Genomic DNA, 25,782 nt, shown 5'->3' with positions numbered 1-25,782 from the left:
CCCTTTATCATGCCTAAACTCAGTTTAGGCATGATAAGTTTAGGCATGTTAAGTTTAGGTGTGATAAGTTTAGGCGTGATAAGTTTAAGCACCAACTGGGTTAGCACCGCAGTGCACAGCTGATCAAAAGTTTTGCGCTAGCAAAGTCTGGTGCACTTCGCATAGAGTTTAATGGCACTGCTTTGCGTGCGGGACTTTGCGTCCGATCTAAACTTATCTAAACTTAGCATGCCTAAACTTATCATGCCTAAACTTATCACACCTAAACTTATCACGCCTAAACTGGCTTTTCACCAGTGTGGTGCAAAGGTTATCACGCCTAAAGTCTTTTAGGCGTGATAACTGAGTTATCACCGCTTTGTGAATCAGGCCCCAGGAGTGATGTGCCTGCAACAGTTGCTCTCACAAAACTAGTGATATCTGTAATGTTTTTTGGTTTTTTTTGCGAGAGTGAGCTCAATAATATGGTAGGCAATCAGATGCTGCTGCACTAGCTGTCAGATATACACACTGAGTGACGTGCGTGCAACAGTCAGTGTCTTAAGTGATGTCAGTAATTATTTATTTTATTTTTTTTTATTAGGAAAAGCAGTACACATAGCAAAGTAGGAACAACAGGAAATGTGTTGGATACAAACTGTCAAAAATATGCCTAAAACAGAAGGCAAACACATACAGCTAAACAGTCACAGCTGTGGCAAGCTCCACATGTCAAAATGAGGTGTCAAGGATCTCAACCTGGAAAATGGGGGTTCCAGACCACCCTACTGAGATTTCAGGGAGATCCACCAGCACCAAGTCCTACAAAGTCCATTAAGTCCCACCAACCTGTGTAGAAGAAAAGGTTAAAAACAAAACAAAAACAGAACATAACAAACAGAGCAACATATGGGCCCTGGAATGATGACAACTAACAAAAATCAAATGAACATGGAAAGAAAAAATAAAATAAAAGAGAAGTCCAGGAAACATTGATCACCTATGGCAAAGAGCAGCAGATAGGTTTACTGTAACTGTAGGACTTCCAGTTATCCCAGATAGACTCAAACCTAGCCAAATTATCAACACTATAGTAATATACTCTGTCCATGAGCATAAGTATATCTAGCCTATGCAATACCAAAGCAAAATCTAGACTAGAGGATTTCCATTGGAAGGCAATACACCACTGAGCAGCAAGAAGCATGTATCTATACAAAATTCGATGAGCACGGCCGGCCTTTGACCTGAGCAACCGGAGCGTTCGCTCAGGGCGCCAGCTTACAAGGGCACACAGTACAGCCGCCGCTCGCCGCCCTCTTGCCGCCCACTCTGTCTCTCCCCGCTACCGTCGCTCCGTTTGTAATTAAAGCAGGACTGCAAGAAAATGGCCGCCGATGTCCACAAATGCGGACATCGGCGGCCATTTTGTTGTAGACCTACTCAAACTACAGATGGAGGAGGCGTGGAGATCAGCGAGAGAAGAGTGACATTGACGTTGGGTGGTCCACTCTTCCTCCGTGCCTGCTGCCGGTAAGCCCCTATGCCTCCCCACATGATTGCTCCTCTGCTCTTCCTCTGCCTTCACAGGTCATGCAGTAACTACTGCACACTTAGCCATCTCGGCATCTCCACACACTGTTTGCTTCCTTTAGGCATCCTCTGCATACATCTTACCTCACTTCTGCTGTTAGTCACTATACCCTTTTCTGCTTGCCTGCTTGGCCTTAATTATGGGATTGTTGTGATACATACATATATATATATATATATATATATATATATATATATATATATATATATATATATATATATATATATGTATGTATGTATGTATGCATGTATGTATGTGTATATATGTATGTATGTATATACGTATGTATGTGTGTGTATATGTGTGTGTGTGTGTGTGTGTGTGTGTGTGTGTGTGTGTGTGTGTGTGTGTGTGTGTGTATGTATGTGTGTGTGTATATATATATATATATATATATGTATGTGTGTGTATATATATATATGTATGTATGTGTGTGTGTATATGTATATATATATATATATATATGTATGTGTGTGTATATATATATATATATATATATATATATATATATGTATGTGTGTGTATATGTATATATATATATATATATATATATGTATGTGTGTGTATATATATATATATATATATATATATATATATATGTATGTGTGTGTATATATGTATATATATATATATATATATGTATGTGTGTGTATATATATATATATATATATATATATATATATATATATATATATATATATATATATATATATATATAGTATATATTTCATGTTTATGGTACCGTGTTATCATGTTCATTCCTACTGTGCCTACTATGCTTGGCTACCTATACTGAGGGGGACCTACACATTGACTTCCTATACAGGGGGCACCTATAGCTGGTTACCTATACAGAGGGGACCTATGCCTGACTTCTTATACTGGGGGCACCTATAGCTGGCTACATATACTGAGGGCACCAACACCTGGCTACCTATACTGAGGGCACCAACACCTGGCTACCTATATTGAGGGCACCAACACCTGGCTACCTATTCTTGGGGCACCTATACCTGGCTACACCTATACTGAGGGCACCAACACCTGGCTACCTATATTGGAGGCACCTACACCTGGCTACCTCTACTAAGGGCACCAACACCTGGCTACCTATACTGGTGGCACCTACGCCTGGCTACCTATGGGGGGACCTACTCCTTACTTCCTATACTGGAGCACCTATGCTTTGCTACCTATATTTAGGACATCTACAAATGAGATCCTATACTGAGAGCACCTATACCTGGTTACCTACCTGAGTCTGAGGGTGGGGTTTTTTTGCGGGGGGGGGGGACAGACAGACCGCGGCTATAACACACGGTGCAAAGTGTGTGTGTGTATGATGAAGGAGGGGCACCACAATCAGGTTTCGCTCAGGGCGCTGTGAAACCTAAGGCCGGCCCTGGCGATGAGTACCAGGGACATCATCATTGGGAGTATACAAGAGAGCCTGGGAAGCAGTTAAAGAGAACTTGCATGCATTGTTTTTCCATTTGTCCCAAAACCTGAAGACCTCGGGGATTTACCAAAAAGTCAGTAAATATTTTTTTTCTTTGTGCCAGTGAACTCGATACTAAAGCAATCAAATACAGCAGTGTGGGCATAACACTGAGTACTCTAGTAATATAACATTCTGCAGCTGTAACAATAAATATAGGAGCAGGAGCAGTCCTGATAATGACTTTTGTGGACCTTAGCGGGCAGGGCCGGATTTGTACTTTCTACCGCCCTAGGCCGTCTGTCACCAGCCGCCCCCCCCCCCCCCCCATATATATATCAGTACACAACAAATTCCACCACCGCCCCCCCCCCCCCCTCCCCTCCCCAGCATAAAAAAGAACAGTACCTAAAACTACTAAAGGAAACGTCTTACACCACATTGTTCCAGCACTGGGTCACTCTCTGCTTGAATAGGTTTCTTCATTGTGCAGGCATGGGCGAGCGTGTCCATACAGATCATGCACAAGTAAGGTCTGTGCATGCCCTGTAGAACTAAGGCACTTGTGCAAGGCTTTTTATTTTACTTTACTTTTTGTGCACATTACTGGGCATGTGCGGACCTTACTTGTGCAGCCATGCCCAGTACAGATACACTCGCCCACTGTCGCAGTTGCATACTGAAGAAACCTTTTTAACCAGAGAAACTCACCACTGGAAAGGTGGGGTATAGGAATATACAGGAAGCCCCTGGACTACCCTTTCCCCCTTCATAGAAGCACCACAGCTGCCAGCAAGCCCTACTCTGCCTCCTGATATGCCTCAGTGTCCTCCAGACGGCGCTCTATGCCCCCCACCGCCGTGCTGTAGCCCCTCGAGATTAGCAACAATTTTTGTTGCTATCTTGGAGGTAAACATTAAGGAGATCAATTCCCTGTTCAAAAGGGGCATTCCTGGAGGTTTTCCTGAGCTGCCATCGGGCAGCTCTCTCTCCCTGGCCATGCCCCCTGCTGCCCCACCGCCTCCCTGCATGCTATGAAAGAGAGACAGTCTCTCCTTCCAGCGTCGTGCCCCAGAGGTCACAAAAGCGAAAGTGGGCCAGTGCGGCCCGCAGGAGCGGTGGGGAGCAGCAGTTTTTTGCGGCTACCTGATCCGCTCAGCCCTGCCTGTATCAGAGGAGATGTAATAAGTGTAACTGAAAAATACTCACAAAGGTAGGTTGCATAAGGGGCAACCAACTGCTTGAAGCAGGTGGAGATGTTTTACCCGACTCCACTCGGGGTGTCCAACCTGGACTGGATACGGTCGCTCTCTTGGAAAAAAAAATACACTTACTGGCCTACACTGTGGTATAACCCAGGTGGGGCTAGGAAGTACCCCTCCAAACTTGGAAGGTTGTGGGGTGTAATAGGACAATGGGCAGAAGAGGTGCCTAGGGATATATAAAACTAGCTTAAAAGCACTAAAATTGAAAAAAGCCAGGGTATTGATCGCCTCCCCGGTATTGAGGCGCTCAATACCCGGGCTCTTTAACCCTTTGGCACTCTATGATGGAGTTGACTTAGACCTACGAAATGCATTGCCTGTGCTTACTAAATATTATTAACATATGTGACTGTCGCTATTGAGGTAAGCCCCTTTTTCGATTTTAGTGCTTATATATAGTTAGTTTTATATAACCCTGGATGCCTCTTCTCCCTATTGTGATATCTTTATTGTGTGCAAATTCATAAATGGTAGAGTAAAGCAATATATTTTGCAGTTACAGGACTGGAAAAATGTTGCCTGGTCTGATGAATCTCGACATTCAGATGTTGGGAGACAGACATTTAGCATAAACAACATGAAAGCATTAATCCATCCTGCCTTGTACCTACAGTTTAGGCTTGTGGTGGTGTTATGGTGGATGAGACATATCTCTACCACATTTTGGGCCCCCTAGGGCCAATTAAACATTGTTAAAATTCACAACCACAATCCCTGCTAATATCCATGTCAATTTGCCATTAAATAGCTGCAGGGGAAGTTTGAGTGCCACCATAGCTGCTCATGTTAATGGCTGTGACTTGTGGCTATAACTGGAAATTTGAAAATAGGATTATTAGAGAGCCTTGCCCTTACTGTTTTACATACTGGCTTAAAGAGACACTGAAGCGGAAAAAAAAAATGATGATATTTTGATTTGTATGTGTAACACAGCTAAGAAATAAAACATTAAGATCAGATACATCAGTGTAATTGTTTCCAGTACAGGAAGAGTTGAGAAACTCCAGTTGTTATCTCTATGCAAACAAGCCATTAAGCTCTCCGACTAAGTAGGTCATGGAGAGGGCTGTTATCTGACTTTTATTATCTCAACTGTTCCTGGACTATTTACTTTTCCTCTGCTAGAGGAGAGGTCATTACTTCCCAGACTGCTCTGAAAGACTCATTTTGACTGCTGAGTGTTGTGTAATCTGCACATATTATAGAATGATGCAATGTTACAAAAAACACTATATACCTGAAAATAAAAGTATGAGAATATTTTCTTTGCTGCTAATCTTCTAGTAATTATTCATAGTACACAACCAATTCACTATATCATTTTTTTTCGCTTCAGTGTCTCTTTAAGCTGGGATTCCAACCCTTGTCAAAGGTTCAAACCCTGCAACAAAGGCAGCCAGGTAACTGGTATTGCTTAAAAGGAAATAAACATGGCAGCCTCCATATACCTCTCTCTTCAGTTCCTCTTTAAGCCATACACCCGAACATTCATGCAAATCAGGTGCTCTGCTTGACGTTTTACTAGATTAGCTGCATGCTTTTTCAGGTGTGTGAATCTGACACTACTATAACCAAATAGATCAACAGGACTGCCAGGCAACTGGTATTGTTTAAAAGGAAATAAGTATGGCAGCCACCTTAGCCCTCTCACTTCAGGCTTCCTTTTAAAGTGTACCAGAGCTGAGCAACTCTAACAGTTTTATACATACCCGGGGCTTCCTCCGGCCCAATCACACGGACCGCTCCCACACCACCGTCCTCAGTCTTCTCCCTCTTCAGTCCCGGGTCCCGTCACTTAAGCCAGTCACGGCCAGTCTGACGTAAAAGAAGTGCGCTCTTTACGCATCTCAGAGGGCGTATTTCTTTTGCGCAGAATGGCCGCGACTGGCTAAAGTGACGGGACCCGGGACTGAAGAGGGAGAAGACTGAGGATGGTGGCGTGGGAGCGATCCTTGTGCATGGGGCTGGAGGAAGCCCCAGGTATGTATAAAATTGTAAGAGTTGATTAGCTCTGGTTTCCTTTAAGAGCCCATACACATACTTAACTGATGTCGCCAATTGGGGATCAGGAGCTGATCCCCTTGGGCGGCATCGCTGGGCTGGGCCACATACTGTACATCCTACAGTGTAGGTGACAATGTGCTGTGTTGCTATCGGGGGGGGGGGGGCAGGGGGACAATGGAGGGATGATGAGCAGTGTATGTGTGACGTCACGCAGAGGTCAAGGGAGTGGCGAGAACAATGGGATTTGGTGGTATGGTTGGCATTGCTGGGGTTGGGTAGATCCGTCAAGGGGGTCGCTCGGGGTTGGGCGTAGGGGCTCGTCGGGTGTCGTACACACGCCTGATTGTCAGCTGAGGCGGGCGTTATCTGCCTCCCCAGTCAAATTATGTCAGGCGTGTGTACGAGTGCTTTTGTGTTTAGGAAGATAAAGAAATCAAACAACCTTACTGATGAGTCAATTTTTAAATGTTAGCTTACATCTTCTACAGATAATACAATCCAATAAGTATGCTAGCTTTAAAGAATGCGTTCTGTGCTGACGAAACCCACCAGCCACTTATACCGTTGCCTTGATCTTCTTGCCGTAATGTTTTTCATTTGTGATGCAAATCCAACATGAAGATGTGAATGGTACCTAAAGATGTCCACTCATGGAAGCGTGACATGAAAATGTCACTCGATATTCAGGGACTGCATATTGGTTTTAAAAGGGAAGTAAAGAAGAAAAAAAACTCCATTATTTGATTGCAACACGACTTAATAGAATGGCGTTTTCAAAAGGTCAGAACATGAGATATAACATCGGAGTAACATTTATTTACACTCACAGCTTAGAATCCATTCACTTGTCTCTTTCCAATTTACAGAAATGAGTCACTACTGCCCCTAAATTGTCCTCCCTACATATTTCCGTGTTCTGGCATGAGTCATCGCATAGAAAGACCAATGAATAGCATAAATAGTTTGAAATTGGCTACAATGAACCAACAGCAACGAATTAAAGCTGGAGTATATAATTTGAATGCTAGCTGTTATTTCCTTTCTTTGTCAGGCTAGTTTTTCGGGATGTAACATTGCTTTGAGACAACATGCCCTCTCCCTACAATTACAACATCATTTCATGAAACCCGTTCTGATATTCCTGGCTGTGGATAAACGCGTAGGTACAGCACACAGCACCACGCGTTTTCAGGCTGGCATGGCAGGGAGATGAATGAGAAGGTCTCTTCACAGTAGCGGAAAGTAATTTACACTTGTGATGTGATGTACAGAAAAGACAGTTTGTGGTTTGAGCCGTTGCAGAATCTGAACGTTATTATTGGAAGAATAGGCTTGTATGTTCGCACAGGAAGCAGCGGGTATAAAAACAAATTGGAATGACGTAGATTTGCGCTGAATCAAAGGCAGAGAAAAAATGACAAGGAACACAAGGGATGAAAGAAAAGCAATGGTATTATGATTTCATTTGTACATGTGGGGTCTTTTGATTGTGTAGAAAAAGTTTAGACCTGCTTAAAAATCTGAGACATCTTTATCGGCGAAAAATGTAGTTATCACAATCTGTGGTGGAAAAGAACAAGAAACCTGGGGTTAGTAGGTTTAATTAAAACCCAACCATCTACAGGCACAGATCTAAAAATACCATCTGATAGCCTAAGTATCAGAGTATGAAATTGCACAAAATCGTGCTGGGAAATTTGGGTGCACCATGCGCCACCATAGGCTGTAATGTGAATTACAGCTATAGCGAGGCTTAGAAAGCGATTTGGGCGCTGTTAAAAAATGGTGCCCAAATTACATTAAAAACGGCGTAATTTGCTATTGTTGGCGGCCGAATTACACCTAACTTCCGAGTCTATGACGACCTGTAGGAGGAATAATAATTAACGCTGCCAGGACTTTTGCAGGAACAGTGTGAGACGCTTTTCAGCTTCACCCTGTGCCCAAATTCTCAGTGCCGGTTTTGCATGAATACTTTAGAGTACACACTTTTTAGCGAAATTAGACTGCTGCAGCTAAAAAAACATGTTTTGAAATTACAATATGTCAGTCTACCCAGCTCTTTCAAAGCTCATTGACCTGGCAATTGTAAACTAGATCCTCACCTCTATGCAGAGAGCGGCTCACCTTGTTAGATGGCTGAAAATGTCAATATTGACCGTTCAGCATACAAGCATATTAAGGAATACACCACTGTTGATCTGTCCTCGATCGTCCTGTCTGTTTGGAAGCACAGTATAGGGTTCCAATATGGAAGCTATTGAAGGTCTCCAGGTGAGTCCTCCGCTGGTTTGGGATATTAGTAAATCATGGGCTATTGGTACCAACAGGTAAGTTACAATCATTTATTGGACAAAAATAAAATGCATGCAGTGGCATACATATTTTATAAGTCAAGAAGAGAGCAGTTTTGTGTGGCACTTCCTATTAATTTTCTTCGTGAGCTTAGCAAAAAGCACAGGTACTTATATTCCGTGACCTTGCAGCACCATATTGTTGTAATAGACAGTCACTTGGACATGTGCCACACAACACATAGAAAGAACAAATAGTTCATCACAGCACAGCGTAGAAAAAGTAGAACAGGCGTGCACCTTCCATCCCACAGATGTATTTAGGTGATGTGACAGTCTATAATACAAACCGCGGCGTACAGCCAAACATATTTCAGGTGCAACAGCAACGTAATACCATATCATAGCTTACGTGTCCAGTAGCAAAGTCATCGGTGTAGGAGGTGAGTGGTAGTTACTAGGGCCGTTTTGCGTCGGTATGGCGTCTTGACACATTAGCGAGATAATTAACAATCTTTCCAGTTGCTTACATATGGGGGGGCCGGGAGCATCCAGTTCTCCTACCCACCCGGCCAATACAGTGACGTCAGCTGACTGTACGGGAATGCTGCAGGGAGAATGAGTAAACCTTCCGTTGATTCCAATAAAATTGAGACCTTTATACCTTGAGAAATGTCCTTTCTCATAAGTGTGGTTGGACTAGTATGAAACATGCACTTTCCAATTTACCCTTTCTCTAATTATTATATGCTCCACCCTATATTTTTGATCTGCTACCTATGAAAGAATGCCAAATGTGTCTTTAGATCTATCCAGCAACTCTGTTGTGATCTCAAACTAACTATAAACCATGACTTATGTTATTTGTTATGATTCAGATCAAAATGTAACGGCGATCTTTAAACTTAATGTAGGGGTGGTTGATGGAGCAGAAATGGATGGTCTCTTTAAGAACCATCAGAACTTATTGATTAAGCAGGTGAAACGTAAATGGAATATTGTTTTTTTGGAATCGTATCACAAGGCAGGAATTATGGCTTGAGGGAGAGAGTCAACCCAGCTGGTACATACTGAGCGTTTTGTAGAAAATGTCATGTAAAGGCATTGGAAAGAGGTTTGTAGGTAGGACAGATGGTGATTGATGAAGACAAGGAACAGCTTATTGAAATTAATTCAGCGGTTGAAGATAGTGCTACATAACTAAATAACTACTGTATAAGGGTCACCCCGATTTTAACAAACTTCATACTTCCATTAAAACATACAGGGCTGCCCATAATTATTCATACCCCTGGCAAATTTTGACTTAAAGTTACTTTTATTCAATCAGCAAGTAATTTTTTGACGGTAAATGAAATAGGTGTCTCCCAAAAGATAATAAGACGGTGTACAAGAGGAATTATTGTGTAAAAAACATTTCTCAGCTTTTATTTACATATTACATTTGAGCAAAAAGTGTCTAGTCCAAAATTATTCTTACCCTTCTCAAGAATCAATAGAAAAGCCTTTATTAGCTATTACAGCAATCAAACACTTCCTATAATTGCAGACCAGCTTTTTGCATGTCTCCACGGGTATTTTTGCACATTCATCTTTAGCAATGAGCTCCAAATCTTTCAGGTTGGAGAGTCTTCTTGCCATCACTCTGATCTTTAGCCCCCTCCACAGATTCTCAATTGGATTCAAGTCAGGACTCTGGCTGGGCCACTCCAAAACGTTAATGTTGTTGTCTTATAACCATTTCTTTACCACTTTTGCTGTGTGTTTTGTGTCATAGCCATGCTGAAATGTCCACTGGTGGTCACGGCCAAGTTTCTCTGTAGATTACCTGATGTTGCCATTGAGAATCCCCATGTATTACTCTTTTCTTCATGGTGCCGCTTACTGTGATTAGGTTCCCTGGTCATGGGTGACTCTGTTACATTACAGCTAGCTTCCACCTACATCCGGTCACACCAATTTTTTGATGCACTCACTCCCTTTCTAGAAAATTATGCCATAATGCACTTAGCGTCCCCCTAAAAAATATATTTTGAATGGGGGGGTTGCCAAATACCCTAGGTATGCCACTGAATATTTTAACTAAGGTGTGTTGTTATATGTACTGGCTTGAGACTTGGTTAAAGGTTTAATTCCTGCATCAGCAGCAGCAGCCTTACCAGTACGCTATCCAGCTCATACTCCTGATGTTAAGTTGACTACTACTATTTGTATGGAACTTTTTTCTATTGTCCTTCCATATATACAGCAAATCATTGTGTTGCTTGTCCTGCTAAATGCTACATCAAGCTATGGGAAATATATCATCCGGTGGGAGCTCAGGTCCACTCCTTTTCCTGAAAAAGAATCATCTGAGAACTTGCCTCCATCCTTCTTATCACCATACTACTCACTTCTTAATAACAAATAAACATTTGCCATCTAAATATCACCACCTGCAATGTGAAGAGACTTAACCCTTTAGCAGCCAATTTATTTAAAAGTGTGCAAGTTCTCCAGGCCAATTTATTTTAGCACATGTTTTAATTTTTGTTACATTTCCTGCTTCTAATTAGTACTACTGTAACATGTATTTATGGCCACTTGTTACTAGGGGGCAGTGTGAGACAATAACAGAGGACTTCTGCTTTCAGTTTCTATATTTTCTACTAGCAGAGAGAGATCAAAGCATTCCAAAAATTTACAGCACAACGAGTTCTGTCAACTGAGGTCAAAAGCAATGCACTTATCTCAAATGAGATAACTATTGAAGCTGCTAATGGATTAGGATGCATATAGAAACACTATTACTGTCACCGACAGTGATCTTGACTTGTTCCCTTGGCAACTGTTCAGGCCCTAGTGCTTTACAGATGCATGTCCAGCCAACAGACCAGTGCTGCATTCTGTTGTTATTGAGGAAAGACGACAGCGGGGTGCATTATAGGGCGATTTTAAGCAAGTGGAGAGAGTAAATAGAAGTTCAGGCTCAGACAGCACTCAGCCATGGCAATCAGGCACTTCGTACAGCAGCTGCCCCTGCCAAGAACCATCTAACAGATGTATGAGGCTGTAGAACTCTCTACAAAAATCACACATTCTCTGCCTCCTCAAGTAACTGAGAACACATAATTCTGTATTTCAGAAAACCCATGTAAACTTAGAAGAATACAAATTCTACAAGAAATCCTGGGTCAGCAAAGCTATTTGATCTCCATCCTGTGGTAAAAAAGCTGATGTAGCCATCCATGTTCAGGAAATCACTTCAAAATACCTTTATTAAATCTCATTTTGATAGAAAAGAGTATTGCAGAGCTCTAATCTAATTTATTTTTTTAACTTCAAAATGGGAATATTCTCAGTATCTATAGACCCAGCTGTAACAACACTCGTTTCTTACAGGACTGCATTTAACAAGTACATTATACATCATTCTATCAATTTAATCGAAGGTGACTTCAGTGCTATTGTAAATAGTATTGAAGACAAGAAATCTCCCAGGATCAGCACCTCCAAGGGACCACATACTGTATATAACGCCTGACATATCCCCAAGCACATCAAATAGTGCTACTTTTTCTTTAAATGAAAATCATTTTCATTGCTTTATGAACTCCTATGACTTGAGTTGACATATAGAGATCATCCATCCATCATTCTCTAAAGATGCCCATACATCAGACGATGTATGGGCAGATCGATTAAGAAACCGATCTCTCTCTGATCGAATCTGATTGGAGAGAGATATGTTGCCTGCCCATACACTGCAGGCCGCATACATCGGCCCGGCGCTGTCCCCCCCAATGTAAAATTTTCCTCCTGCCCACATATAGGCCGACAACCACACGTGGCCGGCCATGTATGCGGACGGAGCCAGCAGGAGCCACTGGCAAGTAAAGTATACTGCATCGAGAGGCACATTTTACACTGGGGGGAGAGCATAGGGGATTCCATCGTGTTCATCGATCATTCCGATATAGCATGCCATTACTGCCGCGCACCTGATTGAACGTGTCAGCCCTACATCTTGCAGCGTGTCTGATCAATACATGCCACCAATTTTGGCCTGAAATTGGTCGCAGCGTCGATTGGGCATGCTTCTTTTTGGCAGCACCTATTTTCTAATATTATTATTTTATAACAATCAAAATGGATGGTCGATCAGCCGCCAAGTTGCCTGATGTATGGCCACCTTAACGTTCACTGCCACATAAGTCATTTTCTTGAATTGAGCTTTTCTTGCTGTTGATAATATATTATAATATACTATATCTGACCATGCTTTAGTCTTGATAAATATGTTATCTGACCACCTTCCCTCTACAGAAAACACTTGGACATTTCAGTTTCTATAAACACAGCAATAAATCTGTAAAAAAAAAAGCTCCTTGTCCAAACAATGTTACCATACCTCCCAATTTCCTCACCTCCCGTTCAAGCGGGGAGGCGCCACATAGGGTGAAAAAGGTGGTGATAGATTGGGGCATAGCAGCTGAAAAGAAAGCAGGAGATCTGCCAGGCATTACACCTATCCATGTGAGCCCATGTATCCAGCATACATCTAACACTGAATTGGTACACGAACACTGTAGTGGAAACGGACCACCAATTATGCTGTCTCTGGCGTGGCCAGGAACCCAGGACACTGTGGCCAAGTACTGGTGAGAGCCCACTGGGCAGCTGTTCCTATGGACATTTTCTGGCTGGCGTGTGCACCATCCGGCTGGCGTGCCATGTTTACTGGCCAGTTTGAAGTTTGAAACCCTCTTGGGACAATAATCACTCATTGTCTAATGATACAAATGATGTAGGTTTGGGGATTGTGCCTCTAAGTGTCCTAACAGCCTGTGGCTTATTTCAGAGCAGAGTATGTGGACTATTTGCAATTGATACGGACTAACCTATGCTGCTTAACTGCTACTCTGCTTCCAGTGGCATATTGTTGGACTTCAGCAATTACACAAAGCATGGATTTATCAGCATCCTAGCTGTGTTTCTTTGAGATCCTGCAAGCAATGCTCCTAGTTATTATGAGAAGTGTATGTGTAGTTATGGTTTTGCATGAGTGGTGAGGTTTTTTGCATATCAGCTGATGTCTGTTTTGACACATGGCCGTGTTGTCACATTTTTAAGGGGGGATAAGGGGTTTTCTATGGTTGTGCAATTCTTGTTGTTCATCAATAAAATGTGGTATCTGTTGTAGTAGACATCCATGGTTTTTCACATTTTTTGCACTTGTGAGTTGCCATGAGATGGCTCGTCCTATTTTTATGGGGTAACAGTCCAATTTGGAATATTCCAGCACTCCTCAACTTTTTCATTCAACACAGAGGAGTAGAAGGATAACATAACATGCACACCCAGAAGAACAGGATACTACCCTGGATATTATTGCAACTGATACAGGGACTGTTGAAACAGGAAACAGGGATTGTCCAGCTTTTATGCAAATACGTTTTTTACCAATTGTAGAGGGTTTTTTTTATAAATATTCCCATTTTTTAGGTGCACACAACAATTTTTTGGAAAGCTCATCAACATACTCCCAGGGTTGTGTATGTGTGAATGTATGAAAAGAGTGTGTGTGAAAACTATATGGATTGCTCTTCTGATATGCTAATTTTATTATAATTTTGATTATTTAATAAAGAAATATCCTTGGTGGAAATTACCAGTGCTTCTCACATAATTTGATATAAGAACAGGATACTGATTCCTTTCCCTCTTTCCCTTACATTCAAGAAATGGACTTTGAGAACCAAACATGGAAAATTAAGTAAATTAGAAAAGTGAGTCTGTGTTGCATACATTGATGCTATCACCGTAGATGGAACAGAGGTAGAATATTAATAAGAATTCTCCACAAATAATTTTTTTGAAGACTTGGTCTCATTTTATCCTAAAATTTATTTTTTTTTATATAAAACTTCATTTGATGTGAAAATGTATTACCTCCATTTGAGTGAATGCTTACAAACTCAGCAACCCAACAAATCCACGGAGTCATTCTGACATGAGACTGATCCCTTGCTGTCAATAAGCAAATTTATGTTTTTTTATGTACAAAGCAAGAAGCAAGAGGGTATACCCTTATATACACTGCTCAAAAATTTGAAAAGAACACTTTGAAAACGCATTAGATCTCAATGATAGAAAAAAAAACTGTTAGGGGTGACGTGATGGGATCAAAAGGATGCCGAATCATTTGATGGAAATGAAAATTATCAACCTACAAAGTACTAAATTAAAAAGAAGCCTGAAAGTACAAAAAAAATTATGCGGCTGGGTAGTCCACTTTGCCCAAATTTTTAATGAGATGGAGGGTGGTGTCCTGGAGGATCTCCTCCCAGAGCTAGACTATGGCATCAATCAGCACCTAGACAGTCTGAGGTGCAACCTTGTGGTGTCACACGTCCCTGGGGTGTTTTCCTACCTCTCTCCGTGTCTACGGTGCTCCCCCTCTGTAAATGGGTATTACCCGCTTCATCCTGGGAGCATGCGGCAATCTGCTGCTGTCAAACCTCTGTGTTCTCCTCCGTATCCCCATTGTCCTGCTCCGCACCCCCTCCGTAGATGTAATCCACGGCGGCAGCTGCAGGTATCACTCACCTCATCCTGGGAGCCAGCAACAATCAGCTGCTTCACTCACTTACTCCTTCCCCCTTGTGCTGGTCACATGTGTAATGACACGACAAGGAAGTGCCTGCACTAGGGGGAAGGAGTGAGTGAGGCAGATGATCGCTGCTTGAGTGATACCCGCGGCTGCTGCCACTAATTACATTTGCAGAGGGAGAGCAGAGCTGGGACACAGAGGAGGACACCGAGGACACGGAGGGGGGCAGCAGCTGATTGCCACGGGCTCCAAGGATGAGATGAGTGAACCTGCGGCTGTCGCTGCTAACTACATCCCACAGAGGGAGCAAAGGAAGACACCGGGGATAGTACAGGGACTATTGGACTATAAGAAACAGGGACTTTTTCTTCCCACTCTTTGGGGGAGAAAAGGAGAAAAAGTGCATCTTATAGTCCAGAAAATACGGTATTTGAAGTCACATTAGAAGAGCTCTGCCTATTTGTGTCTTGAATTTCCTTTCATGTGATTGCTAGTTCAAACTATACATAGTCTGAGATCTCTGGTCTTCATAGTTTAGCTTCTTTTAGTAAATCACTCTATGTATGGGATGCAAAACTGAACGGTTTTTAGATTAAAAGTCATGTCCCATAGTGTTCCCACATGCTATCATTGCTGCAAATGTGTATATATATCTCAGTAAGAAGCTGCCATATGTTGTACAGTGTTATTGTAAAGGTTGATCCTAGCTCTGCGTGGAATATTAACAAGCGAGCCTTTCATATTCTGTCAGTGCGCATCTGCTGGCAGTGTGGGGACGGATTGTTCATATCTGTGAAGGCGTTGAATGGAGAGAAGAAATGTGTCAGATTTTGCTAAAATAACAAAACTCACAGCTGTGTGCTTGGACCTTTTGTTCTATAATGAGTACAGGCGGTTCCAAACTTCTGACTTGCTGAGCAACACCGGGGGAGAAAGGATGCTGTATTACTAGTTTTCATTCTGTACTGCTGGAGGTGACAATTTATGTGGGTTGAAATAAAGATGGCTATGTTCAAAAACGCACCATATGTAATTTTCATACATAAATATATACTGCAGCAGTTACAACATTCAGCTTTATCAAGGTCACGCTTATGACAGTAGAGAGTTTATTGTGAGAAGGTAAGCAATCAAAGTTTGATGGCAAACAGTAGTGGATTATCTGATTTGTATTTACAGTGCTAATTATTTAAAGGGTACCTTAGCCTATCAAAACGGGGGGTAGCGTGTGATGGGCTCTCCTCATGCCCACTGCTCCCCCGTTCTCCGTCCCCATCCGTTTTCATGCACCATCCTCCGGAGTTATTTCCTGGTCAGAAGGGTTAGTGAAGACTGCGCATGCATCCCCGATCGCGCGGCCGGAAGTGCTCTGCGCATGCGCACTACTTAGTTGTGACGTAGTGCACAGAGCACTCCCGGTTGTGGGCGTATGATCAGGGATGTGCGTTGCCAGGCAGTACCTGAGCAGTTTTCACCAACCTTCCTGACCAGGAAGTAGCTTCAGAGGGTGGATGCACGAAAACAGAGGGTGAAGGAGGATAATGGGGGAGCGGTGGGCATGAGGAGAGCCCACCACACATGCCTGCTTGCTTTAGATGTCTTTTATAGGCTAAGGTATCCTTTAAAGAGGCAGCAGCCTTGATTATTCAAACGCAGCTAAATAAAAGCTGGATTTGACACAAATTGGCTGACACTTGCTGAGGATTGCTTTGATTATGCAAATAGCTATGCTTATTCACTTCAGGAACAAAGGCATTTATGCGTTCGGTTGACATGCTTTTAGAAGGAGCCTATTAAATTGAAGACATTGTTGGAAAACATAGCAGAATACAAAGAGCATGCTTGAAGTGCAATTCAAATCATAATTTCCAGAGCACAGCTCAACACTAATATCCACACAGCTAACAAATAAGAAACAACTTCAACACTTCATGAGCATTCTAAATGACTCGTTGCTAATTTGGTCACGGACGTCACTATTTATCAGCTAGTTTAAGACATCCACCTACTTTGCAAATTTTGAATATAGCTTATTATGATCAATTGGATTTATATAGCTCCAACATATTATGCAGTGCTGTGCAATAAACAAAGGTTACAGACAATGGGCTGACAGTCAACACACTACAGACAAGAAGCAATATGGTACACAATGCCAGATCATACACTGGAGTAATATTCTCAGGAATTCAGGCTCATGTTACTCTGTGAGCAGAGTGCACAGACACACAAGGAGGGGGGTCCTTCCAAATTCTTACAATCTAAAAGGAGGAGGTGGTAACACAATAGGAGGGGGCTGAGTGGAAATTACCATGGTGTAATGTCAAATGGCTGGTGAATTCTGGTAAATTCGATTGCTTTACCTTTAAACCGCTACCCTTTAAACTCGAACTGACGCCAGCTGAGAAATTGACTATAGGCCTTCCTTATGTACACAGCCACACAGCCAGAGCAGATCAGGATGGTCTACTCAGCTGAGTGAGTTAGCATATCAGCAGTGGGAGGTAGTCTCTACAAGGCTCATGCATAACAATCAGTATTGTAGTGATAACAGACTTATTATTATGTTAAGGCAGCCATACACTGGTCGATTGCCACCAGATCGACCAACAGATAGATCCCTCTCTGATCGAATCTGATTTCAGAGGGATCTATTGGCTGCCCATTACTGCACACAGATTTTGAATCGATTTCAGCTTGAAATCGATTCACAACCTGTGGAGCTGTTGCCTGCCGCGTGCTCGCCACCCCCGTGTGCTCCCTGGCCAGCAGTGATACATTACCTGTCCGCCGGCGTGAGCCCCTGGTCCCTGCTGACACTTTCTATGCCTGGCATGTCTCCTCTTCACTTCCTGTCCTGTCCTGCGACGAGCAGAAATACAAACAGTAGAGGGCGCTCTTCTGTTTAAACTTCGGCTTGTCACAGGAGGAGACAGGAAGTACTGAGGAGACAGGCCAGCCGGAGAAAGTGTCAGCAGGGACTGGGGACTCACGCCGGCGGACAGGTAATCTATCACTGCCGCTATGCTGCTTCGGACGATCGCCGCTAACAACACTCTCCCGACCTGTCTGCGATCAAGCAAAATCTTCAGATCGATGGAATCCACCGATTTTGGATGGAAATTGTTCAACATTTGCGTTATCAATTTCACAGCAGATTTGATCACAGTGATTGAATCACCTGTATATCGGCGGGAAAACGACACAGTGTATGGATAGCTTAGAAGTTACACATAAGCTGCTAGGTAATAAGTGTGAAGCAAATGAATGCCAGATTTAAAAATCACAGTTAGTAGTGAAAATCACTGTACACAATTCAGCAATTGATAAATATGGCTAAGAATGTTCATAACAGATGAAATGGGACATACACAGGCATTTCTTGTAACGTGCAGTTGGTTTGTGTGCAGTCAGGTGGTATATGACATACCTGTGAGGATAGAGGTCGAGATGGTCAGGAGATGTGAAGAGTTGTTGAGTCATGAAATGCAGCAGTCCTGTCTGTCACACAATGTAGTAAGTTCCTCATTTGATTCCATTGCTTTATCCTTAAACCGGTACCCTTTAAATGCAAACTGACTTCATCTGTGAGCTTTTCACATTATAAATTAGCTGCTAATCTCAATTGTAGTTGTGGTTACTGGCTACTGTTTTTTGTTAATCTTCCAAATACAGTGCTTTCAGCTGATTGTGTATGTGCTGTAGCAGTACAGCGCCTAACCTGCACAAATGTTACCAGCTAATTCAATTCCAAATTTAACGGTCCCAATGCCGGTGCAAATTTTACTATGCCTGGCAGCTGATCGGTTTTAGTGTTGGCAGTAGGTAAGGTGATGGGGGATTTTTGGAGATTTCTATTCCTTTTGTGGAGCTGTCTTCAGCACCATGCATCACTTATCCTTCTTTCACTTCAACGTATATATTCAACGTATAGTCCCAGCATGAATGTATTGAAGTCAGAGGTTCAGCAGGACTGCCAGGCAACTGGTATTGTTTAGATTAAATTAATTTAATTTATTAATTGTTTCCGCCTCCGTATCTCTCTTACTTCAGGTTAGTGATTGTTGTGATTGTAGCAGGCTAAAGGGGTCCTGGATATGCCAAAGAGGTAAGGGGGTTGCAAAAGTATTCAGCCCCCTTGAAGTTTTCCACATTTTGTCATATTACCACCACAAACATGAATCAATTTTATTGGAATTCCACGTGAAAGACCAATACAAAGTGGTGTACACATGAGAAGTGGAACGAAAATCATATATGATTCCAAACATTTTTTACAAATAAATAACTGCAAAGTGGTGTGTGCATAATTATTCATCCCCCTTTGATCTGAGTGCAGTCAGTTGCCTATAGACATTGCCTGATGAGTGCTAATGACTAAATAGAGTGCACCTGTGTGTAATCTAATGTCAGTACAAATACAGCTGCTCTGTGAGGGCCTTAGAGGTTGTCTAAGAGAATATTGGGAGCAACAACACCGTGAAGTCCAAAGAACACACAAGACAGTTCAGGGATCGAGTTATTGAGAAATTTAAAGCAGGCTTAGGCTACAAAAAGTTTTCCAAAGCCTTGAACATCCCACGGAGCACTGTTCAAGTGATCATTCAGAAATGGAAGGAGTATGGCACAACTGTACACCTACCAAGACAAGGCCATCCACCTAAACTCACAGGCCGAACAAGGAGAGCGCTGATCAGAAATGCAGTCAAGAGGCCCATGGTGACTCTGGACGAGCTGCAGAGATCTACAGCTCAGGTGGGAGACTCTGTCCATAGGACAACTATTAGTCATGCACTGTACAAAGTTGGCCTTTATGGAAGAGTGGCAAGAAGAAAGGCATTGTTAACAGAAAGCATAAGAAGTCCCGTTTGCAGTTTGCCATAAGCCATGTGGGGGACACAGCAACCATGTGGAAGAAGGTGCTCTGGTCAGATGAGTCCAAAATGGAACTTTTTGGCCAAAATGCAAATCGCTATGTGTGGCGGAAAACTAACACTGCACATCACTCTAAACACACCATCCCCACTGTCAAATATGGTGGTGGCAGCATCAGGCTTGGGGGGGGGGGGGGGGGGTGCATCTCTTCAGCAGGGACAGGGAAGCTGGTCAGAGTTGATGGGAAGATGGATGAGGCCAAATACAGGGCAAACTTGGAAGAAAACCTCTTGGAGACTGCAAAAGACTTGAGACTGTGGCGGAGGTTCGCCTTCCAGCAGGACAATGACCCTAAACATAAAGCCAGGGCAACAATGGAATGGTTTAAAAAAAACATATCTGTGTGTTAGAATGGCCCAGTCAAAGTCCAGATCTAAATACAATCGAGAATCTGTGGCAAGATCTGAAAACTGCTGTTCACAAACGCTGTCCATCTAATCTGACTGAGCTGGAGCTGTTTTACAAAGAAGAATGGGCAAGGATTTCAGTCTCTAGATGTGCAAAGCTGGTAGAGACATACCCTAAAAGACTAGCAGCTATAATTGCAGCAAAAGGTGGTTCTACAAAGTATTGACTCAGGGGGCCGAATAACTACGCACACCCCACTTTGCAGTCATTTATTTGTAAAAAATGTTTGGAATGATGTATGATTTTCGATCCACTTCTCACATGTACACCACTTTGTATTGGTCTTTCATGTGGAATTCCAATAAAATTGATTCATGTTTGTGGCAGTAATGTGACAAAATGTGGAAAACTTCAAGGGGGCCGAATACTTTTGCAACCCACTGTATGTCTTCCTGAGTCAGTGACCGGTGCAGTGGTCAGTATATAAGGTGAATGCGATCTCTATGGCATGCTGGTGTGGTTTCCTTACACAATGAAAGTCATTGGCATTAGAGTTATGTGGTTCTAACTTTTTTGTCTCTCTCTCTCTCTCTCTTTGCAGGCGGCAAATTTTGATTTCTCCCCAGAATCTGCTAAGTATGAGCCATTTCCAGAATACAAGGAAATCCCTGAAAGAAGGAAAAGTACTTACTGCAGAAATGACAGAACTGTGGATGACAGTGAGGGGGGAGCTGAGACAAAGCCACTATTACATTCTTTATCTCCATCAATCAGAAGTTACATGATGTAACTCATGTTTAATGCCTCTGCTTATATAAAGGTACTCATGCATGAGGTACGAAGGTACGTCCAGTATGGACAAATTGAATCATCCAGGATGGCTACCTAACTGTGTAGGCATGTGCAGTCATCAGAGCATAAGCACTGAAGAGTCTAGGACCAGCTGGAATTTGAGATGTTTGTTTGTGGCTGGCAATGTATGGAGCTGCCTGCTGGCTGAATGGCACAGTTCACAAATGTAGTGAGGGAAGAGATATTTCTTGACAGTTAGCTTTATATACTTACCTAAGGAGAGGAAAGGCTCTGGGTCCTATAGAGACTTCTAGTACCTCCTACGGTTCCTTCGTTCTAGCGCTGTGTCCCGACTGCTCACTTCCATCACAGGAGGCTTCAGAAGCGTTCGGGGGCCCAAGTGCTCCCGAAGATGGACAGCTCCATAGTATGTATGCGCAAGCGCCCTCTCACGCTCGCTCGGGCATGGGCAATATGGAACTGCCTGTCTTTGGAAGCACTCGGGCTCCCGAAGACTTCCGAAGCCTCCCACGCTGAGAGATTTGAGTGGGGAGCCAGCTCTGGAAAGAGGGGAACGTGAGAAGAACTGGAAGGCTCTATAGGACCCATAGCCTTTCATCTCCTTAGGTAAGAATCTGTTTTTTTTATTTTAGCTTCAGACTTCCTTTACAGTAAACCTAAAGTCACATACAGAGGTGTAGCTAGAGATTATGAGGCCCCATAGCAGAATTTAGATGGGGCCATCAGATCTAGGCAATCTTGAACAATGCCACCTGCCTCTACCCTGTGGGATATGAGCTGACTAGGCAATGTACATTCCTATACAATGTACACTGCCAACAGTCTATAGGCACTAACATAAAGTCAGAGGGTGGAGAAACACAGGAAAATTAATAGTTAATACATCACCACTTGGGCTTCCTATGCTCCAGGGCCTCATAGCAGTTGCTATGGCTATTGCTATGCCCCTGGTCACATTAAAAAGTTAGATACTTACCTCAGTAAGTGGAAGACTCTGGGTGGTCCAGAGGTTTCCACTCTCTTCCAAAGTTCTGCGCTAGGACCCCTTTTGAACTCTTTAACATTAAGGTCGAAGATTGCTCGTGGCCCTGCTCCCCTTTATGTATGAGCATGGCTGCACTGTGCAGTATCACAGAACCACTTGTACAAAACTGTTTTTCTGCATGCATGAGCGACTCCGAGTTACTGCACAGGCGTGGCCGTCAGTGTGCATGCACAGTGCAGCTGTGCTCATACATGGAGGAGGGAAGGATCGCGGCCATTAATACACTAAAGGGGGCTATACACTAGTCGATTTGCCATCAGATCGACCAACAGATAGATCCCTCTCTGATCGAATCTGATCAGAGAGGGATTGTATGGCTGCCTTTACTGCAAACAGATTGTGAATTGATTTTAGCATGAAACCGATCACCATCAGTGAAGCTGCCGCCACCCCCCCTGCATACATTACCTGATCCCTCCGGTGCAAATACCCCGGTCTCCGCTGTCTTCTCCACGCTCGGCTCCAGCTTCACTTCCTGTCCAGGGAAGCTTAAACAGTAGAGGGCGCTCTACTGTTTAAACTTCCTGCCAGGACAGAAAGAAGTGAAGCCTGCCGGACTCGGAGCCCAGCGGAGAAGGAGCAGCGGGGAAACACGTCGGCGGAACAAGTAATGTATTGCCGCTGTATTGCGTCGGCCTTCGGGCATTCGAACTCCACTATCGACACACTCCCGAGCCGTCGGCGATCAAGCGAATTCTTCCGCATGGACAGGAACGACGGGAATCGACAGGAACAATCGATTTTGGTCGGAAATCGATCGTTCGGTCAACGATTTCACAGCAGATTCGATCACAGTGATCAAATCTGCTGTATATCGGCGGGAAAATTGTTAGGTGTATGGGCCCCTTAAGAGGGTTGTGGCCTGCAGCAAAGGGGTCATGGTAGATTGGGAAAGCCTCTGGAGCATATAGAGCCTTCCTCCTACTGACATAAGTATGAAGCTTTTATTTATAGCTTCAGGTTTACTTTAATACAGCAATCTGTTTTGCTGTTAGGCCTTGTTCACATTATAAATCGCCAGCGCAATCGCTCTGAGCGATTTTGTTCAGAGCAGTTTGCGCTTAGAAAAGCACTTTTCTAAGCACTTTTCTAAGCGCTTTTATGTGGAATAAGGAGTACACCAAAAAAGTACTTTTTTCATGGTTGGGGAAAACAAATATTTAAGCTTTCCAGCAATTGTAAACATTTATAGAAATTTGAAAAAAATTGTTTTATCTAAGGTAAAATACTTAAAGTGGAACTGTAGATACATTTTAAACACACTGATTCACTTGCCTGGGTCTTCTGCAAGCCCCCAGCAGCCATCCTGTCCCGCGCCGGTCCTCCATGAGCCTCCGTTCTCCGGCTGCCAGGTACTTTCGGTTTTGCCGCTGGGCCACTGCGCCTGCGCGGCTCTGGCCACGCGTATCCTTTCTTCGCGTTCCAGTCCGCAATAGCGCTATTGCAGCGGGGAACGCGAAGAAAAGATACACGTGGCAGGGCTGCGCTAGCCTTGACTTACAAGTCGAGGAACGGAGCGGCAGCGGGAGAAAGGATAGAACATTTTTTGGGTACAGCGCTCAGCGTATATCAGTCTCTCTGTAAAGTAATATACAATGGTTGACACTTCATAGGCATAGGGGGGGTTTAGATCAAAACACTCCCCCCAATATGAAAGGACACACCGGATCAGCTGGCCAAATGGGCCCGTCTGCGCAGTAGGGGTATTGGCCACCCCTCAGCCACTTCAGGCAACCACAGCAGGCACTTGTACTCCAGTGTTCGTCACCTCCAAAAAGAATGCCTCAATATAGCGTAAAAGTGCAAGGGATTTACACCCACATTTATTTAAAAAGTTAAAAACATGTGCAAAGTCCACATCAGATGTTGCATGAGGAATGATAGAATGCGCCGCTGATGTATATGCGTTTCATTGCTATGGCAACTCATCAGGCCCCTGATGAGTTGCCATAGCAACGAAACGCATTGGCCGGAGCTACAGAGCGGCGCTGTGTGGGTGACGTCACCGGACGCGGTGACTACTGATACACGCGTTCCATATACATCAGCGGCGGTTGCGGGGAATTGAGCCGGAGCAGCCTTCACAGGCTAGCAGGCTGCCACAGAGCTGTGCGCATCCCAGCATTCTATGAATTGGTGTTTTGCTTATATTACTCTGATGCTTATTTATAATACTTTTAGATTCCTACATTGTGAGCGCTAATATAATTTGTATTGAGCGGGAGAAAGGAGGCTCATGTAGGACCGGCGCTGGACAGGACGGCTGCTGGGGGCTTGCAGAAGCCCCAGGTAAGTAAACCAGTGTGTTTAAAATGTATCTACAGTTCCGCTTTAATGACTTGTGTAGCACTGGGATGTCATAGAAGGTTTTCTTTAACCTTTTGGGGACCGCCTCTATTAGATTCTATGCCGCACTTGTGGCTGTTCTAGCCTGATGCGGCATAGGATCTACGCCACCTACCGTTTCCGCTCCCGACGCAATCGTGCGCACCCGAGAGGGAAGATTAAGCTGTCACATAGTGTATGGCTTCTGATCACGTGATCACTACGGTCACCGGTGGATCGTAGTGACCACTGCTACAGCTGCGGCGGTAGGGGGGGAAAGAGGATCCACTCACCTTCCTTCTGTTCCCTTGATGATCGGAGCCCCCCTCTGCTCTGGCCGGCATCTCCGCTCGCTCTGACGTCAGTGCCGGGTCCCGGCTGGGAAGCCAGCGAGAGCGGAGGGGGCTACTGCGGCTCATCGCTGGAGCCTGGGAGGTGAGTAAATGTTTCTGGCAAAAGGGGGGACATCTGGCTAAAGGGGGGACATCTGGCCCAGCATGCCACACTGGGGATCTGGCTGCCTGACCCCCCCAAATGCGTCCATCCCCCCACGCAAATTCGCCTGGTCCTTAAAGAGAATCTGTATTGTTAAAATCGCACAAAAGTAAACATACCAGTGCATTAGGGGACATCTCCTATTACCCTCTGACACAATTTCGCCGCTCCTCGCCGCATTAAAAGTGGTTAAAAACAGTTTTAAAAAGTTTGTTTATAAACAAACAAAATGGCCACCAAAACAGGAAGTAGGTTGATGTACAGTATGTCCACACATAGAAAATACATCCATACACAAGCAGGCTGTATACAGCCTTCATTTTGAATCTCAAGAGATCATTTGTGTGTTTCTTTCCCCCTGTCCTCATGCACTGAAGTTTCAGGCTGCTTGTTTCTTCCTGCAAACAGCTTTGCCCTTGTCTGTAATTCTTCAGTATGTGAAAGCCCAGCCAGCTCAGAGGACGATTTATCCAGCTTGTAAAAGATAAGAGAGAAGCTGCTCTAATCCTAAATAACACACAGGCAGTGTGCATAGAGGGGCCTGGAAGGGGGAGTTCATAGCAGAACCACAACACTGAAGAACTTGGCAGCCTTCCAGACACAGGCCGACAAGTCTGACAGGGGAAAGATACATTGATTTATTACAGAGACAGTG

General features: G+C 43.6%; 2 protein-coding genes across 7 annotated transcripts in view; one reads left to right on the top strand and one right to left on the bottom strand.

Annotated features, from left to right (window-relative positions):
• Window positions 1-16,485, bottom strand: part of COX19 (cytochrome c oxidase assembly factor COX19) — a 119,873-nt gene extending 103,388 nt beyond the window's left edge. For all 3 annotated transcript variants that reach the window (XM_068244584.1, XM_068244585.1, XM_068244586.1), the window contains exon 1: window positions 16,367-16,485. The gene's annotated coding sequence lies outside the window, so the exon portion shown is untranslated. The remainder of the gene's footprint in view (window positions 1-16,366) is intronic.
• Window positions 1-21,841, top strand: part of TMEM130 (transmembrane protein 130) — a 105,583-nt gene extending 83,742 nt beyond the window's left edge. For 3 of the 4 annotated variants that reach the window (XM_068244580.1, XM_068244579.1, XM_068244581.1), the window contains exon 8: window positions 21,051-21,841. In XM_068244580.1, the coding sequence (XP_068100681.1) occupies window positions 21,051-21,239 (189 nt within the window). In that variant the 3' untranslated portion in view covers window positions 21,240-21,841. Of the gene's footprint in view, window positions 1-583; window positions 903-21,050 lie in introns of those variants that run through there. The other variant, XM_068244582.1, reaches the window with a different exon arrangement.
• Window positions 21,842-25,782: the final 3,941 nt, after the last annotated feature.

This window comes from Hyperolius riggenbachi, chromosome 7, assembly GCF_040937935.1.
Source record: "Hyperolius riggenbachi isolate aHypRig1 chromosome 7, aHypRig1.pri, whole genome shotgun sequence".
Classification (NCBI taxonomy): Eukaryota; Metazoa; Chordata; class Amphibia; order Anura; family Hyperoliidae; genus Hyperolius; species Hyperolius riggenbachi.
The sequence above is the reverse complement of the archived record's forward strand: the minus strand, read 5'-3'. Positions and strand labels throughout refer to the sequence as shown.